This window comes from Haematobia irritans, chromosome 4 (genome assembly GCF_050003625.1).
Source record: "Haematobia irritans isolate KBUSLIRL chromosome 4, ASM5000362v1, whole genome shotgun sequence".
Taxonomy (NCBI): Eukaryota; Metazoa; Arthropoda; class Insecta; order Diptera; family Muscidae; genus Haematobia; species Haematobia irritans.
Window position 1 is genome coordinate 226,077,321 of NC_134400.1, and position 21,073 is coordinate 226,098,393.

Here is a 21,073-nt window from a genome sequence, read left to right on the forward strand (position 1 = left end):
TGCGTTGGTATTTATTGCAAATTAGCATACAATTGGCAGTCGTACTAAAAGTCAAATAAAAAATCAACGTCAATTAAGAACTGAATTGATACAACTTTATTTCTGAATGATTTGTTTTTTTAATTAAAAAAGTTTAAACTGTTTTATTTCTAATTGAAAGTTTTTTTTTTTTTTAATTCAATTAAAATATTATTTAGAAAAGCGTTTATAAATAAAATGAAAAGATTTAAAAAACGAAATTTGTCATTGGTTTACAACTAAAGAATCTTTTCATTAAAATACCAAAATGTTATATTAAAAGAACGAAATTTGTTAATTATAATTTTTATAAATACCTTCGTACTTGAATAGTTGAGAAGTAGAATAAACGGTCCGTAGTTAAACTAATGCAAAATTAAGCTTATTTTTATTGGAAAAAATTATTTTATTATCTTTTTCAAAATGTTCCACATGTTTTGTTATTGTTGGTTTCTTCCTTCAATTATTATTATTGTTTTGATTTCAGCTTAAAACCATACATTGAATAAACTACAAGCTTAAACAACAGAGGAAATTTGAGTAAAGCCCTCTAGACTGCAAAATTGATGGATGGACGATCGTTTCGGAACTGCCACATTATTTATCAGCATCAAAATAAATTCGGATAATTCACTGAACCCACTGTAAATTACACTCGAACCTCTCGAAAAAAAAGACTTTGATAGTCGACTTTGCCTTCATAAATTTACACAAATAAAATTGCTTTTGCCCAATAATTTGACAAATATAGTTTTCTTCTGTTGGTAAAGGTACTCTTGTAGTTTAGTCATTTAGAATATTCATAAAAAGTTCTTCGAAAAAAATTTAGGCTAGGTTAGGTTAGGTGGCAGCCCGATGTATCAGGCTCACTTATACTATTCAGTCCATTGTGATACCACATTGGTGCCCACCTTGCATACACAATGACCGAATCCACCGCTGAAAAGTTTTTCAGCGGTGGATTATCCCACCACAGTAATGCTGGTGACATTTCTGAGTATTTCACTGCAATGTGGAACGCCGTTTTGACTCGGCTATAAAAAAGGAGGACCCCTGTCATTGAGCTTAACATGGAATCGGGCAGTACTCAGTGATAAGAGAGAAGTTCACCACTGTGGTATCACAATGGACTGAATAGTCTAAGTGACCCTGATACATGGGGCTGCCACCTAACCTAACCTAACCCTCTAATGCCCCAATATTCTTGTCAGCTGATAAAATATTCAAAAATCTATAAATATATCCATCTATAAATATTGTACAGCTTTGATTAAGTTCTGTTTTTATTTTATACATTTTGTTGTTTTTAGAAGAGTTTCACTTAAAGCTTCCGGTTTTAACGAAGGCCGTTTAAAGGCGGGCTTGGGCATTCGAGGGTTAAGAGGTTTTCTGCAGTGGGGAGATCCATGGTGGATATAGTTTTTCTCCGATTCAAGCTATCTATAATGCTGCGATACTCAAAACTGTCATACTGGAATATTTGTTTATATCACCGGAGAGTAGCAAATATACCTTATTTACAAATCTGTGTCAGAATATCAAATTTTTCTATATGTCCATTTTCTATATGTCCCGAGAAACACAGTTTCATATATTTCAATTTTAGTCATTCAGAAGATCACTTCAATATATCTTAGGTTAAAATATGGCCTGTGGATATTTTTGCAATTGGTCAAATCGTAGGAATTTCAATGAAGTATACTATTACATATTTTGTTTTTCTTTTTTGTTTGTACTCGTCTATAACTGCTTTATTCACACATAGGTGACACTGAGGCCATTGTACAGTAATATTCTTGAGAATCTAACTGTGGCTGTAACAACAGACTTACTGAAAACTATAAGGTACAATATATGTATCATTAATTATTTTCGCTTAGTGTATTGTCGTCATCATGCCATTAGAAGAATATGAAACTCTTCTTAATCTAGGGTCCATTCATTATTATGATGATTTCGTTTCTTGTTTAGCCGAGTGATTCAGATCGATTGGCTGTGCCATTAGCATGTATCAGTCATTGCTTTTGCAATTATTGTTATAATTTTTTTGCAAATCATATGAAAAATTGGCATTTAATTGATTTGTATCCCACTGTGTTATGCTTGGCAAATTTCCTCATTCGTTCATGAATGCATATATGGGGTTCTTTTGAGCACACTTTTCGGGTGGCAGTATATATGTCTGTCTGTCTGTCTGTCTAAGCTGTTATTAATCATTGTCCATCAACAATGAATGTACATACGTATGTCCGCATTGTGTTACCGCCATTTCAACAACTTACTATAATAATTTCATATTTATTATGCAACTATAATGAAATCTTATCAGTTTTTTGTTTTTTTTTTTTTTTCAACAGAAAATTACTTTAATTTTATTTCATTTATAGCAAAAATGACCTAATTCAAATATGTTTTCGCATCTTTGTTTTCTATCAACAACAATAATAAAAAATGCGATATTATATTCCGATAACAGTGATTTTGCATATTGTTTTTTTGCAAATGACTTAAGAGATCAATGCGAATGGCAAATTGCTTCAATGATACGGATGAAACTACCAAAGAAACACCATTAACTAGGTGCCTTGGTTGAGGTAATCAAAGATGGTGGATTGCAAATTTCATGCTTAATGTAAATTAAAGATATTTTTAATTGACTTTAAATTTGAAATCGTAATGGAATCAATTTTCAATAAAATGAAAGAGTCAATGATTAAAACTTAATGAAAGTATTTGATGTAGTTTAAGTGCTAAAATGGACACAAAAGACGAAAAATTATGGTATCTTTGCGGAAATGTTACGTAAAGTGGAATCAGTAATTTAAACTCGATCGATAAGAGATCGATCAAATAGTGAAAAACAGTGTGTATACGACCAAATACATTTATAAAAACTAATGCATGTCATACCTTGAGAACTTGGCCTTGTTATACTTCGTTATAATAATAAAATTGCTTAATTGTAGAGAAATTTCATTGATCCTAAACTACATCTTTTATTCTACCATACTTTACTTTCAATTTTAAATAATACATTTTACTCCTTCTTCAACATTTTTCCCAAGATACTACTGCGCTGTGTCATACCGACTAAACGTTGGCAACTGATGCATTGATGTCACTTTCTTCTATTATTAGTTTTGATTTTCCTCAATTTTCATTGAGAATTTTTCATTGGATAGAAAATTTTTCTACATAGAAATTCATTAAAGAAGTGCAAAAATGGCAATGAAAAAACGGTATTTTTAGAAATAGTGGATTTCATATAAGAATCGTTCGGAAAATGAATTTGAAACAAAATTCCAAAAAAAGAGGGAACACTCGAAAAAAAATAATCCCAAATGACCCATTTATCCCTACTAATACATAAATGAAGTTAGGTTAATTCGTATCATCATAATCACCCAATTAATAAAAAGAAATATGATTAATTTTCAAAAAATCTAATCGTAACCAATTGTTGCACAAAAGCCAAAAATTGTTCATATTTAGATGCGGCTCCCATGTTTACTCATCAGCCGATGTCTAGTCTGCTCCCAACTGTACTGTAATGTGGCTTTGCCCGGAACGAATTTCATATTTCCCCACTATGGATTTCAATGAATAATTATATGTAGTAATTTTGAGATAATTGATTGAATATTTGGATTTAATTTTGAATGTGATTTTGTGCCGCGAATATCGTTTATGAGCGGATCATCGTGACCCTTTTCCTTTTGTGTGTAACTGTGCCATTTTTCCACAACTAACACAACCAATATCGTTCATTGGCAGACAATGCATTACCCAGCAAAAAAATTTGGAAGTTCTTCCAAAGGCACAACGTTAAAAGCACTTCCAGAAGATGCACTCCCAATGATGTTCTTTATTTTAACTTCCCAGGAAGTTCTTTAATTAAATTTTTAATAAAATGTTTTTTTCATACTTTTAATGGGTAATTTTAATTTTCCTGTTTTAAAAAGGTTGCAAACAGAGTAAGAATTCGTAAAATGGTACAAATCATTTAAATTTGTCGAAAAAAATACTAAATCCAATCTGAAAAATTGTGAATATTTGAAAATATTTGACTTCAAACGTTTCCGACAAGCGTTAGAATCCATTAAAAATTATAAAAAAATTATGTATCTGACAGAATATCACAGAATTTTCTAATTTACATCCAAAACATTGAATTCGGATCACACCTTAAGAAGTGATGCAAATTCAGTGCAACGGCTGTTGAAATGGAGGACTTCCGTCCTATGACAAGCCCATGTTAAATTCAAAATCCAAAAAGAACAATTTCATTACTTTTTTATCGACGCTTTTTTTGCTGGGTACTCTCTCATTATTAAATAAGTAGTCATTAAATCGGCGCCACCCCTTTGCAATATCTAATAGGACTACATTTTTTTTTCTAAATCCCATTGACTAGCTGTTGGCCAACAATTAGTGAATAGTTGGTAATGGTCTTATTAATTGTATTTTATTAAATTTCTGAATATAAATCGTTTTCTTTTTATTTCTCACATTACTAAAAGAGCCATTAGTCTATTGTATGTGAATATTAATATCATTATTAAATTTTGTATGAGATCCAATAGAAAAACTGGCGTGAGTGAATATAGACACTTTAGTTTTTCGCAAGACCTTGTAGTGAACTTTAGGCGTCTGTGGACGGACACTCAATTCAATTCCCGATCGAACATTTGACGCGAGCAGACAATTGGTTCTACTTAAATGTTATGGTTAATTTTTGTTAGCACATTAGACGGATAAAGATAGATTAACACACACACACCCATGTCATGCTATGGTGTCAAAGGCACTACAACTTAATTTTATTGTTTATTTTTGTTCAAAACATGTTTTATTTTTATCAAATGAGGTTTTAGTTTTACTTCGCTCCCTTCGAAATGTTTCGCCTCTCTTGCAAATGTGTCTACTGCCACTAAATTAATATATTCTAAATTCAATTTATTGAAATTACATATGTAAAATTGATTTTGTGGAACTGTATTCCAGCTGATCTGTGATTGGCATAGCAGTTGATTGGGATAATTTCATCTGGAATGTGAAAAGAATTTTACCAAGATCAATAGTTTTTTGAAAGACAAAGCAAAGCCGGCGGGAAAATATTTACTTATTGACTTCAATATCTTAATTGTGTACTATTAAAAGCATATTTAATTTGGCTTTTTGTCAATAAATTGAATATCTCATTCATCTAAATAGCATATGCTCTTTTTCGATATTTCAAATATTGATATTGGCAGAAATAATAGTTGTAATTCTAATGAAGGCGATTCTTCTACTTTATTGCTGAATTGGAAAGATTCTTTATTAAAATTAGCTCGATTTAATGCAGAGTCAACTTTTTTAATTTAAAAATTCGTAATGATACTTCGAATAAGGATGATTTTTTTCTTCTTTTATGGCATTTACCCCTAAAGACTAGCTGAATACCGTTTTGTAATGATACTATTCAAAATTAGTCAATGAATAAAATAAAGTCAAGTCAAAATTCTATTACCTTCACTATACCTCGGAATCGGAAGTCCTGTTCACAGAAAACAAAGAAACTTTCCATGATAAAGATCATAAAATTAACTTAATTAATTTCCTTTCACCTCTTTTCACAAAAGTAAGGGAAACATACTTTACATTTCTTACGTGTAAACACATTTCCATTTACAACTATCTCCAATCATAGTCAAAGCAAATTAACACCTTTTTAAGTCAAACAAAAAAAAATTAACTTTGGTTGAAGATGATCATGAAAACGATGATATCCATAAATGCCATGAAAAGCCTGGTGTAGAAAAACATGTCCTCACAACTTCATGAAAAATAAACAAAATATATCACAAATACAACAACAAAAAGGGGCATTGGTGTTAATATCAAACATAACAAGCAATTCTCCACTAAAGGTCCATAGATTGCGTGTGGTATCGGATCATAAAACCAACGCTTGGACACAATCCACACCATCTATTCATTCAATCAAAGGGAAAGCAATAGCCCTACAAAACAAACAAAACCCCCGCCCCCCTAATATGGGAGGTTCGAAGCATTAACATGAATGCTGTTGATGCGATATTCGAGGATGCAATCGTTGCAAACGATTTGTAAATGTTGTTATCACCATGCACATTCAGTCCGACTCTGATCTCGAATGATGACCATCCATAAAAAAAAAATAATTATCGAGGGCGGTTTGATAAGTTTGAAATATAAATTTATGATTAAATTTCTAACTCATGGGAACAATTATAAAGAGTTGTGGTGTTTTTTATAACATTGAAGATGACAGTCCGATTTGTTTTAATTCACGCACTTAAAAAATCAATAAATATTTTCCTCAAACGAAATTTTAGACTTATAGACTATTTATAGATCTGCACTGCAACAAAAGCTTTTGAAGAAACTTTGTAAAAAAAAATTCCTTAACCCGTTTAAAACTTTTGGGTGATAATGTAATTTTTCAAATATACCAAATTTACAGTAAATATAAAAAATCTTGTAGTAAACAATATTTTTTGTTAGAAATTTTCAGAGATTTACAGAAACAGTAACAAAAGAACAACGTTTGTGACAACTTCTTTCCAAACGTGTTATTTTTTGCGTGTGTCGTGGGAATTCTCAAGTCGATCACTGCAGACCACAATATGGGCACAACCTCAAAAAAAAAGAACTAGTATTTATTTAGAAAATATTGTGTTTTATTCTGGCAATATTTGTTTAATACCCAAATCAATTATTTAAAAAGAGTGTTAACATTTTTATCTTTTGATATTTACTGTAATTTCTATACCTGCCTAGTTTTGACACACTCGAATTTCGTTGCGGCGTTTACCAAAGAAATTTTCTTAACCTGAATGTTTTATCATCCAAACAGACTTGCGATATTTATCTTGGAATTCGTATGCTTTCCTTTTCGTTTCAAATATATTATCCCACATGCTGGTTAAAAATTTCCTTTATGTAGTAGAGGTTAAGGTCAAAAGGTGTAATAAATGTGTGTACAACTCGGATTGAAGATTGTTGATGCATTACCCAGCAAACAAATTGGAAGTTCTTCTAAAGGCACAACTTTAAAAGCACTTCCAAAAATTTCCTCACTAAGATGTTCTTTATTTTAACTACGCGGGAAGTTCTTTTAATTCAATTTTTTATAACTTGATTTTTTCATAGTTTTAATGGGTATTTTTAACTGTTTTTGTTTGAAATAGATTAAAAACAGAGTAAGAATTAATAAAATGGAACAAATTATTAAAATTTTGTCGATAAAAATGCTAAATCCATTCTAAAAAAATGGGAATTTTTGAAAATATTTGAGGTCAAACATTTCAGACAAACGTTAGAGTGCATTGAAAACCATAAAAAATTTTGAAAATTTTTTATTCAGAAAAATATCACAATTTTTTTTAATTCACATCCAAAACACCGAATTCAGATCACACCCTAAAAAGTGATTCAAATTCAGTGCAACGGCTGTTGAAAGGTGGACATCATCCATCCTATGACAAGCCAATGTTAAATTAATCGCTTCTGCGCCAATTTAGCACCACTTTCGGATCCAAAAAGAAAATTTTCAGTACTTTTTTGGCCACGCTTTTTTTACTGGGTACATATTATATGGAAGCATTATTTTTTCAATTTCACAGTTCTTGGGCATTTTACATAGCATTGCCTTCACCTGCAAACTAATTTGCAAAAAGTATGAAGTTTTGTAATTTCATAATTTTCTGAGGATTTAATAGCTTGTATATAAAAATTTTAAATTTATATACAGCCCACTAAGTCCTTGTATCAAAAATACGATGAGTGTATATACCTACATACATGAATCTGTAGCTGAAAATGTTCCACTCAACCTATTAACACATTTTAAATTTACCTTTTGTTTGGTATACCAACAAATCACTTCCTGTTGACGTTATCTTTTTGGAGAGTGAAAACAAGTTGTCATAAAATATAAAAAAAAACCCTTACAAATCGTTCCTTAGAAACACTTTTTAAACAACACCGAATGAGCAAAAGTCTAATCAATGTTATCTCAAATAAGTTCACTACAAATTCTTTGCTAAATGTCAGAGATGGACAACATTTTGTAGATTGTAACATCGTAGTAGTTTTATACCCTCCGCAAAAGGGGGTATCTAGTAATGTCCGTCAGTATGATGATATCACATTAACTTTCGAACGAAGCAAGGTATCGATGCCATGCCGGAGCAATACAGGTATAGCTCTCATATAAACCGTGCATGTAAACCAATCAGATTTGACGGGACTTCTTAGCGTAACAAAATTTCACCCAATCCGGTTGAAATTTGGTGCAATATATGCCTCTTACACCCAGAAAAAATGAACCTACCATGAAAGAAAATATAGATTCATTTTAGAAAATATTTACAAAAATTTTATTTGCAAATTGCAACATAATACAAATAAGTTACCAATTTTTGTTAAAATGAAGAAAAGTTTTAAAAAAAAAATAATTTCTTTTCTGTTGCTACAATATCTTTAGCGCTATATGAAGGTTAGGTTAGGTTAGGTTAAGTGGCAGCCCGATGTATCAGGCTCACTTAGACTATTCAGTCCATTGCGATACCACATTGGTGAACTTCTCTCTTATCATTGAGTGCTACCCGATTCCATGTTAAGCTCAATGACAAGGGACCTTCTTTTTATAGCCGAGTCCGAACGGCTTTCCACATTGCAGTGAAGCCACTTAGAGAAGCTTTGAAACCCTCAGAAATGTCACCAGCATTACTGAGGTGGGATAATCCACAGCTGAAAAACTTTTTGGTGTTCGGTCGAAGCAGGAATCGAACCCACGACCTTGTGTATGCAAGGCGGGCATGCTAACCATTGCACCACGGTGGCTCCCTAGCGCTATATGAAGTTCAAGACAAACAAAATTAAAAAAAAAAATTTACTCATTTGAGAAACTTAATTTAAATAAACTTTACACGTTTTCGGAAAATATGAACAATTTTCAAATGTAATAAAATTGTGTACTTCATTTGTATAAAACTTTTTGTTTTCATTTTTAATTCCCATAATTATTCATTCTCACATTTGGCAAAATTGAACTAAACTAAAATAATATTCATGAACTAAAATACAAAATACAAAATTTCTTTGATTTTTTTTTCTGGCAATTGTCTATAACACCCGCATAATCCGATCAGTCAGATTTGACTTCTTGAGCCTCCTGGAGGAGTAAATTTTTTTTTTATTTAAATTTTCATCCGATTCTATGGAAATGTGGAACATGACTTTGGTATGTCTTCTAACAACTATCCATAATTATATATCGCCCCCATATGAACCGATCTTGTATGGGTTAAAAGTTTGTTAGCTAACTTTACTCTAACGGAGCTCTAAGGAGATAACGGAGATTTGTGAAATAACCAACATAATATAAGGAAATCCTCTATGAAGCAAATCAGACGTGGGTCAATTACTTTTTCTTCTACATTCTTAATATGAAATTCGTAGATACTTATTTTCTTAATTCTCGGTTTGCCCATCTCTGGAGCCGTGCAAACATACCCATCATCATAAACTTAAAGAGTTTCGATATTGTTTATGGACTAATTAAGCCTAAATTGTGTAAATATTAGTCAAGTGTCGCTAAACTTCAAAAATATCGCCATTCACACTCATTCATTCATGGAGCAGGGGTAGTCAAAAGCTAATGTCTTTCCCTTTGCTCCTACACTCATTGTAGCATTGGTGGAGACAGAATGTCTATCTCGTTCCACAATGACACATTGCGTTCGGATATTTGTTCGTAGACAAATATCTAAATGATATACTGGGAATTTCTTTCCTCTTCCGTTACCCATCTTTCACATAGTTCATTGAGAAAAAAATGGGAAATAGAGATGGACAGACAGATGAAATGTCATAATTCAGCTAGAGAAAAAGGGAAGTTAATGATAAGTCAACAATGTTTGACAAATTAACAAATAATTACATTGAGGCTCCAATATCGTAATTCTCTTCAACGGGCTGATGTCTGTATGAGTTTTGGTTGCGAGTAAGACATCCCTGGCAAACTCATAAGAATATGGGCATTTTGAATGGAAGAAAGATACACTGAAAGATTTATACCCTTAGAGAAATTCTCCCCATCTTTGGATCCGAATCAACACCAAAATTGTTAGAAAAAAGACAAAACCTTTGAAACTATAAACGCTTTTTTCTAGCGTACATTGATGTTTTTTTGTTGCATAGATAAGCTTTTTTCCTAGTTTACTTGAAGGTCTTAGAACTTTGTTTTGATTTGAAGTGTGAATGTGGTTCCCACGCGTGCTATCTCGCAGTGTCTAACAATTATGGGTAAACAATAATTTAAAACATATGTTTTTATTGGAGGAACTTCTTGGAAATTATGACAATATTGTAAATAACAAAGAACATCAATAAACTGAGGATACACTGTGAAAATATTCGTACAAAATAATGTAGCTAAAACACATTGTGTGAGTAGTTTATTCAATTGGCTTTGACAAAATCAAATGCACTCACTCGTCTCCATATCACATGGGATTTTTTTTAATCGACTGCTCGACTTATATGGCAAACATGAAATACTTAGACCTATTGACGGGAGCCACCGTGGTGCAATGGTTAGTATGCCCGCCTTGTGTATGCAGGTCGTGGGTTCGATTCCTGCTACGACCGAACACCAAAAAGTTTTTCTACGGTGGATTATCCCACCTCAGTAACGCTGGTGACATTTCTGAGGGTTTCAAAGCTTCTCTAAGTGGTTTCACTGCAATGTGGAACGCCGTTCGGACTCGGCTATAAAAAAGAGGTCCCTTGTCATTAAGCTTAACATGGAATCGGGCAGCACTCAGTGATAAGAGAGAAGATCACCACTGTGGTATCACAATGGACTGAATAGTCTAAGTGAGCCTGATACGTCGGGCTGCCACCTAATCTAACCTAAATAACCTAACCTAATTTCGGAGTAATACTTTAGTTGAGAGATTTTATTGACTATATTTTGTTTTCTGAAAACTCCCTCAACACCTAAACGACAAAATACTTTCCTCCCAAACGAAATTCTAGACCATGGAAATTTCTTTTCGCGGTTAAAAAGTTTGTTTGGAAGAATAGTATTTTATATTTGTGATACACGTAACGTTTTTTGTTTTTTTTTTGCACAAACAAAACGCATGTACAGAAACTTCGCTTAAAGAGAACAAACAACTTTAGTTGCAACCTGTGATGCTGTGGTTTTACAGCAGAAGGTTCTTTATTTACGGCAACAATATTTTTTTCTATCCGTATGTGTAGTTTAGCTCTGCAGTTTATATTCTCTCTTATTTAAAGTGAATTTCAATACCATTGATATTTTTCATGGTGCAAACGAACGATTAGTGCAAAGAAATAAAACGTTTGGGAAACGGGTGTTACAAACGTTGTTATTTTGTCCCAGCAAAAAAAGCGTCGCCAAAAAAGTAATGAAAATGTTCTTTTTGGATCCGGAAGTGGTGCAAAATTGACGCAGAAGCGATGAATTTAACATGGGTTTGTCATAGAACGGAAGTCCTCCATTTCAACAGCCGTTGCATCACTTCTTAGGTGTGATCCGAATTCAATGTTTTCGATGTAAATTAAAAAACTCTGTGATATTTTGTCAAATAAATAATTTTTATAATTTTTTTATAATTTTTAATGAATTCTAACGCTTGTCGGAAACGCTCAAATATTTTCAAAAATTTTTTCAGATTGGATTTCGCATTTTTGTCGAAAAAAATTTAAATGATTTGTACCATTTTATGAATTCTTACTCTGTTTTTAACCTATTTGATACAAAAAAAGTTAAAAGTTAAAAAAAAGTTAAAAGTATGAAAAAACCAAGTTATAAAAAATTTAATTAAAATAACTTCCTGGGTAGATAAAATAAAGAACATCATTGGGAGTGCATCTTCTGAAAGTGCTTTTAAAGTTGTGCCTTTGGAAGAACTTCCAAATTTTTTTCCTGGGGTTTTATACTTTGGACGAAAATTGATAATTCGGTGGTTTAATGCCAGTACATTTAAGCACAAAATTAGAATCACTAAGCATTACTAGTTGTTCAGCGTTGTTGTGATCCCTTTTGGTGCCGGGCATGGCCTTTTGAATCGTATTTTGTTGTCGAAATTCATTAATAAATTTTATATGTATTTAACAAAGTGGGTTATCACTTCCACATCTTAACAGTGCTAAATGAAATTCGATACGATATTAAACTATGCTCTTTCTCGGTGGTTGAACAGCAGAAGCTTTCATCTTTCTCTTACCTCTCGCTGAGGTGCTTTTAAGTCTTGTTGATTTTAGGCGGTCTTCTTTCGTTTCGCTTTTATTAAAACACAATAATAGATAAAATAAAATTTTGTTATTTAATTCTTATCACTGATATTTTCTCATGAATCACACAAAACAAAAACCGAACCAAACTCAATGGAATATGGTGTGGTTGTCGTTGTATTATGCTTCATTTCGAACGTGTTTGCAAATTGCCATAAAAACTCATTTTACGATCGTATTATGAATGGTATTTTCATATTCATTCTTTTGGTGCCTATCGATTTCTTATTGCCTTCCCCAGCAGCCCCCTTCGGATCTTCACTAGATCAGAAAAGTAATTCATTGATATTTGGTTGATGAGATAGCCGAAGAACTCTGCTGATACTGAAGTGATGTCGATTCCGAACTATATAGGACCACCATGGCGAATATATTCGTACACAACGAATGAAGCATGTGCCAGCTTTTTCATATGGAGATGTCATATTTTAACATTGATTTGTGTTTAGCTATTTTTAAGTTTATTTATTTATTATACATAAAAACTAATAATAACAAACAAATCAACAGAAATCGAGATAGACACTCAGACGGACAGACAGACAGACGGATGGCCAACAAGCAGACAGAAAGGCACTCAGGTCGAAAAATCGAAGAAATATCGTTTCGCATAAAATCCGAATGAAATGAAGACGATCGATACGTAACTTTCTATTCAAGCTTTGAAATATTAATTTATGGAAATTTTCATGATTGAAGATTTATTTCCCCCCCATTGAATTCCGAAACGTTGATACTTTAACAACTTTGTTTTATGCTCGAATCATATTTCTTTATGAATTAATTTTTTCCTCTTCTAGTTTTGCTGAAGCATCTACTATATGACAGCATTTGAGTCCAAAGCAATAATATGATATTTAGCAAACATTTATGAGCGATGTTTGACATTCGAAAGACATTGGTCTACACGACAATGTTTCGTTTTACGATCAGCCATAAAATGTTCGAATAATTACTGAAATTTGTCTATATTCATAATTTCCATATTAATGTTACAGAGTCTATTGTTGCACTGGATTATTTGGAAATGTTTGATTGTTGCGATAATCTAAATTGCTCCAATTTCATTAGAATATGATTGCAAACTTTTGGCATAATCAAATCTTTCAGTATTACTAAATAAAGCTGAGTACTATGTTCAGTTTTCACGCTGAAAACCAGCTTGTTTTCACGGTTACTTTTTTTAATTAACTAATTTAGAAATATAAGATTATTTGCAATCAATTCCTTGGATCTTTTCCATCTATTATTTGGCAAGACTCGATCAAAATATAATCGTCTTCATAAATATATTTGTACTTTTAATTTAGTGTTTTGGCGAAAAAACCGAACATAGTACTCACCTTAATGGGTAAAATTTCCTCATATTCGATTCATGTTGGTAGTCTTTTAAATTTTACGTCAATATTTAGGGCATGCCAACCATTGCAGCGAGAGCACCCCTTGGTGCAATGATTAGCATGCTTGTCTGGCATACAAAGGGTCATGGGTTCAATGGCAGTTTTGACTAAACACCAAAATGGTTTCTCAGGTAATAGATATTCGCCTAAATTAAAAAACAAAACTTTCTGAAATCGGGCACAATACGCACCCTCACAAAAAATTCCCTCTGTAACATAACATATAACCCAAACACATTTTGCTTCAAGCATATATGTTTTGAGGATGGGTTCAAACAAAATATTGTTTGTATTGTTCAAACATATAATGTTTCACATTTGTCCATACACTGGCAGTAAAAAAATTTTAATGAAATTTTCTTTCTGTGGATATATTTTTAAGGCGCCAATTGGTTACTTCCATTATTTTACTTGCAGCATACTCTCTAGGTCTCTCGTTCTAACCCCATATATGTTTATAGGCTATTTTCAAATTAATATATATTTGCATTATATCTACAAACATTTTATGTCCCAAATATAATATGTTCTAATATATTAACATCTAGGTTAGGTTAAGTTAGGTGGCAGCCCGATGTATCAGGCTCACTTAGACTATTCAGTCCATTGTGATACCACATTGGTGAACTTCTCTCTTATCACTGAGTGCTGCCCGATTCCATGTTAAGCTCAATGACAAGGGACCTCCTTTCTATAGCCGAGTCCGAACGGCGTTCCACCCTCAGAAATGTCGCCAGCATTACTGAGGTGGATTAATCCACCGCTGAAAAACTTTTTGGTGTTTGCTCAAAGCAGGAATCGAACCCACGACCTTGTGTATGCAAGGCGGGCATGCTAACCATTGCACCACGGTGGTGCAATGGTTAGCATGCCCGCCCAAACATGTTATGCTAGTTTATGAACATTATATGCTTGCACGTAAAAATATTGTGTTAAAAATTTTGAGTTCCAAACATATAAATTTTACAACCAAACATATGAAAAACATTCTTTTTCGTCCTGCGACTGGCCCAGCAAAAAAGCGTCGCCAAAAAATAATCTTTTTGGATCCGGAAGTGGTGCATAATTGATGCAGAAGCGATTAATTTAACATGGGCTTGTCATAGGACGGAAGTCCTCCATTTCTACAGTCGTTGCACTGAATTTGAATCACTTCTTTAGGTGTGATCCAAATTCAATGTTCTGGATGTAAATGTCGGAAACGTTTGACCTCAAATATTTTCAAAAATTCACAATTTTTTCAGAATGGATTTAGCATTTTTTCCGACAAAATTTAAATGATTTGTACCATTTTATGAATTCTTACTCTGTTTTTAACCTATTTGAAACAAAAAAAGTTAAAATTACCCTTTTTCATAAAGCTCCGTTAGTGTTCCGTTAGCTAACTAACTTTTAAACCGTATTATGGACGAAGCTGTCATCTTGGCTTTATATTCCATAGGCCAGTTAGGAGCTTAACTGTTTAGTTAAAGTTAACCGGAGAGAAGATATTTGAAATTTACTTTCTGCTAACTGGTAGTTAAAGCCTAACGAAGCTACATGAAAATGGTCGTAAAAGTATGAAAAAACCAAGTTATAAAAAATTGAATTAAAAGAACTTCCTGGATAGTTAAAATAAAGAACATCATTGGAAGTGCATCTTCTGGAAGTGCAAAGTTGTGCATTTGGAAGAACTTCCAATTTTTTTTGCTGGGTGCTCATGACCAAAAACTGGAGTTCATCAAAACTGTCGAACCAACCATCAAAAGTTGTAAATTTTTTCTTTCGAACAAAGATGCGATTTGTCCTATAAACAAACCCGTTTTGGCTATTTGACGAATTACTGAATATAAAAAAGAGCAAATGAATGATGAATAAAGCCACTTTGCATAAAAAGAGGAACTCATTCCTGAGGTAAAAATATAAATCAAGTGTAATTGATATTATCCATAGCTACACTGAAAAAAAAATAGTGCCATGTGGCGAAGACTTCATGTCTAAAAATTCGAATTCAGCAGCTCAAAATACATAAGAAAAGTTGATTTTCATCAAGTGTACATTTTGAGTGTAAACTCGTGTAATTTATTTTAAATAGGACTTTCAGGATACACGAAGAAAAGAACGAATAAATTAAAATTTATTTCCTAGAATCACGTACGAAAAACTTCAATTTAAAAGGGAATTGTGTCTTAACTGTGTCCTTACTTCAATTATCGGCTTCTTTGGCTGGGAATTAATACCAAAATCATAAATGTAAAGACAAAATCTTTGGAACCGGGCATGATCTTTTCAGTATACCAGTGGTCTCTTAGTATTAAGATAAACTAGTTGTGAGATTCTAGCCTTTCTGAAGCTTCAAATATGCTAATATTAAAAAAATAACTTGAACTTAATTAATAATTGTTTGCATGCCCGCATTGCATACAAAGGGTCATGAGTTCAATCCAAGTTTCGACTATTGTTCAAACCAATTGTTCAAAAAAGATTTCTTTTTCTAATTCATTAATTCTCATATTCAGTGCGAAAAAACAAAGCCGAAAAGGGATTGAAAATGAAGAACGAGTAGGGGAAAACACGTTTGCAGTATCAAATTGTGAACCAACAAGACAAATTGAGGAACTAAATATTAGCCATTATTTGAAGCATTTTTATTTCAATAGTTCCGTTAATATATGAATTTTATATTATTTCTTTAAATAGAAAATGCTTATCTTTATATTGTGGCAAATTTAGTTTACTTCCATGGCCTATGGGTTAATAAAAATAAAAGAAGTGAACTTTATATGACACTAAAGACAATTTAATTTTATTTCAGTACATGGAACTATTAGGTTTTGAGAACATTTTCTTGACTTTAATAATATTGTGTGTACGTTAGTTAAATTAGCTATATATTATATTAAAGATTTACTAAATTCGTGTAGTTCAAAATTTCTTAATTTTTGTAAATTTTACCAATAATGCGATCATCATGGACTTTGTATGGCACTAAGACATTTTTGCAATTTTTAATTAAAATATTCTAAAATTAACCAGAAAATTCCTTTCTGGTGGGTTCACTGTTTTTGAGTGTATACACGCAAAGAAAAAAATACATTTGGATAACGTGTACCGGAAACGTTTTTCTTTTGTTAAAGCTTTTTGGATTTCTTCGAAAATTTTAAATTTTTATCACCAAAAAAATTTTCTTTTTACCAAATTTTTATTTTCGCAATGAAGAAAATAATTCTTGAACCAAAAACACAGTCCATTTTGTTTATATCAAGCATTGTTCTTGTCTGACTTTAAGTCTTTGATAACACACATTTTGAAGTTTCATAGTAAACATTTAATATATTAGTGTGTAATGTCGAACATATGTAAAAATGTAAAAAAACATTTGGATTTGGGTCGGAGGAGGTATTGAACCCACCACCCCTGGTATGCAAGGCGGACATACTAACCATTCCGCCACGGTGCCCAACTAAATGCATGTTTCTGTTAGATAAAGTTTCTTTAATCGGATCGTGGGCGCCGAAAACTATGCTATATAAATATAGCAATTTGGCTCTTCGCATTGCTTGTGCGTTGATGGCTATAGCGATAATTGTCTTTTGATGACAATAACAGCTACGTAGCCCAGTGGATATTGTGTTGGCTTACAAACTGTATGGTCCGCGGTTCGATTCTCCGTCCAGTTGAAAGGTAAAATTTAAAAAATATAATAATTTCGTCTACATTGTTTGTATTACAGAAAAATGAGTTATGAACTAAAAAACCTCGTGAAAGTGAGAAAGATGTGAGGGAAAATGCAATTACTCAGAAAAGAATTTTCTGTTTTTGAGATAGTCCTTATGAAATTGGTTTTACATCATGTAAAGGAATAAACGCTTATCACAAAAAATATATACTTTTCTTCCAAATAAACATCTTTACAGCGAAAAGCAAATGGGAAACGATCTTTTTTTGTCTAAAATTTCGTTTGGGAGGAAAGAATTTTTTTTTTTGCGTTTATGAGAGTGGTTTCAAATTTATTTGCTTCTTCACAATATATATTTAAAGAACTTGCTATCAATACCGAAACTCTCAAAAGGAGATCAAACCCTTTGGATCCAAACATGCGTTTCTTATCTACACACACGAAATGTACAGTTTAGGGTCAATGTACTCTGCAAAAGACGAATCATCTTTTTTATTCAAATAAATTTTGTAAATTTAATGTAAAAATTGTTGAAGTTTGTTTCCTTTAGTTAAAGTTAAACATCTTATCAGCGAAGGGGAATGCTCTTAATTAAAGAACACAAGAGTTAATCCTTTAAGTAAATGGCATTTTGAAGTAGAGATTTTTATCCAATTGTCGTTACAAACTGTTAAGGACTTATTTTGAAACAAAGATGACTGTTAATCAAATGATTACCAACTATTGTACCTGTTGTTTTGAATAATTGTCATGTCTAAAATGTATTGATTTCTGCTCGTATAAATTACACTGAAAAAAACCGAAAGTAGATAAAGTTCTCAATGAAGTCGTTTTATCCTTATATTTAGTTAGGTGATTCGACTCAAAAATGGATGTCTTCACATAAAAGCAAATCATAGTAATCTGGGGTCAACTTGTCCCACAAATTCTATAAAGTTATTCAAAAGTAGGAGATGCCTTTAAAATTCTTATTTTAAATACACTTTTCACTTCAAACGAGATATGATTTCTACTCGAACTTTAGTTTGAATGTTAAAATTTAGTATATGGCTAATACATTTATGAAGGACTGTGGTACCACATGAGGAAACAAGCAAACTAAAGAATAAATTCAAATTTGATTCCTAGTATCAACTATTACTACTCCGTATTGTTCTACAGAAGCACATTGTTTCCTTAAATCTGCTAGCAAACATCTTTTTCGAACAGAACGAGGGTTTCAATTTCAAGTTAAAGGATTTGTTTTGATATAACACTTTCCTCTTTTTCTCAAAGAGTAAATTGAAACTTCGTTTTCTATGAAGTTTAACATTAGAGTAACTGAAAATAATTCTTCGTGTATTCAGCGTGTGAAAGCGTTGAACAATAAATTTTGTTATGTATTGCTTAAATTGTCCTAGCCACGTAAATATCTTTTTATTTTTTTTTCACATTCCATCTCGAATATTGAAACTCACCTGCATTACCCAGTAGTTTGTTGGAGCTGCAAATTGATCACCAATCAGTATATCCGTATGCATTTAAGCGAATATCTTTGAGCTTTAGCGGAAGTTGGATGGATTTTTTGTTTTTTAAATTTTATAATATAGATTACAAATTGATGTGATCCCTTTGTATAGCCCTTTAAAAAAAAGAGGTTATTACTCTAGTGTAGAATAATATACGATCCGTTTTCTTCATTCACAAACAATTATCTCACAATGTTACAATCCATAGATTTTCTTTTTGAGGAATTGCAAATTGAATTTTAGAACGGCACACTGGTATTTTATTTATATTTTTCACAACATTTTTCTTTTTTGGGAAAATGTCGGGTTCTCCGATAGTCCAGTGGAGTTATGAAATTAAAGGCACATAATTTGAACTTTTGACAGACACTTTTGGTACGTACTCTACTCTTCATCTATTCTTTAAGGCACTTGGCTGAAGCATGCATTCATTTTTTTTTTTCTAATGTATTATTGGTGTATTTATTTTTTGCTTTAGCGACGGCAAAATAATTGATAATTCATTTTCTAAATATATCGATAAAAATCACTTTTTTGTTTCTGTTGTTATTATTGTTGAACTGTTGGTTAAATGAATTTGTGTTTTGTTTTTGTTAATATTTATACGTCTAGATGAGAACGGTGCACTCTTCCTTTTTAGGTTCTCTACACAATGATATAACCTTTGGGATATTCCTACAGCTCAGTCCGTTAAGAAGGCACTTAGAGGCCCTATTGAGCTCATCCACGTGCACACACACGGACCGCAATTTTGTTGTTGTTTTTTTTTTATTATTTTTACGTATCTTGCATTTCGGCACTATGTGTTTTATTTGGTTTTGTTGGATGTGTTCTAGTGGATTCAGATTTTAGATTCGTGTGAGAACGCGCACTAACCGTACTTCTTTCTTTCGCTGTCGGTAACCGAGTTCAGACTGACTGGCTGGATAAGCAAAGGTTCAGCTTTGAGGTACACCGTACGTTCGTAACACCACCAATACCACTACCAACATGGCTCTGCTGCCGCTCTGTGTTGTTTAGTCTTATACTCGGAAGTCTCTTAGCTGATGGTGATCCTAACCTGGCTGGTTGAGTGACTGGTGGGATACTGCTTTGCGATGCATGATTGTGTGGTGGTTTGGTTTGTTTGTGGCTCTTGCATTAGTTAACCACTATGTGCCTACTATGGTATTTGCTCCCGCATGGTGTTTAACTTTGTTTCGTACAATGCTGCATTTGTTGTTGTAATCGTCATCGTTTTACAAACCTGAAGACAGATAGGAGAAGCCATCCAGTGGGTTATTTTGGCTTTAATTTTGTTTTACGACAAACCCAGGTGATGAGTGATGTTACTCATCCGCATTGGGTATTTTCTCTTCTCTTATATTCTTGGTAACCATGGAATTGTTACTTTGTTTACTCTCGCTCTCACCTGGTTATAGTGGTTTCGTATTCATCAATGGGCTCTCTTCTCATAAAACTGGTTCGGGGTTTATAAGAGCCTTTGGGTTCGATCATGTGTTTGAGAAATGCTTGTGTGAGTTGTGTTTTGGTACTCTTGCCAGTTGTTGTCTTGTGTTTGGTTTTGATGTTTGGCAGATGAATACTATGGTCGTTGTACATTGACTTGCTTAACAAGGAAACTACGTCTATGGAGTAGTTATGAATGAAATTTCTTTGGCCAGTGATCATCTTTAAAGCAAAACACATACGGCACACGTCAAACATATAAATGTATGTGTAAACATTGTGCGATATTCGTTAGTATTCATGACAATCGCATTAATTCAGGTCTTTTTATTGATAAAATTCTTGTTTTATCATTAGCGGAATAGATAATTTGGGATTTTTTCATGAACTAAATCTTGGATAATGGACATTTATTACCAACTTTATGTTTTGATCGTATAAGACGGTTTCAGGCTTTACTCTTGTACATTTTAAACGATCGAAAATTTAATTGATCAAAAGGTAATAGACTTGTATTAGTTTTCAATTATTTGGCTATAGTAGATGCCGATTTCGAGCACTTAAAAATAGGAGACACCTCAAGCCCTGATGTTTGACGCAGGCGTGGTACCTATAAGTATCCTTATACGTACCAAGCAACAATATATTGTTTTTGTAGTTGAATGTTCTTAACAAACTGGATTTTT

The 21,073-nt window shown here is 32.5% G+C and overlaps 1 protein-coding gene across 1 annotated transcript in view; it reads right to left on the bottom strand.

The window, feature by feature from the left end:
• Positions 1-19,924, bottom strand: part of dar1 (dendritic arbor reduction 1) — a 127,817-nt gene extending 107,893 nt beyond the window's left edge. The window contains exon 1 of the mRNA XM_075305960.1: positions 18,888-19,924. Coding sequence (XP_075162075.1) covers positions 18,888-18,950 — 63 coding nt within the window. The 5' untranslated portion in view covers positions 18,951-19,924. The remainder of the gene's footprint in view (positions 1-18,887) is intronic.
• Positions 19,925-21,073: the final 1,149 nt, after the last annotated feature.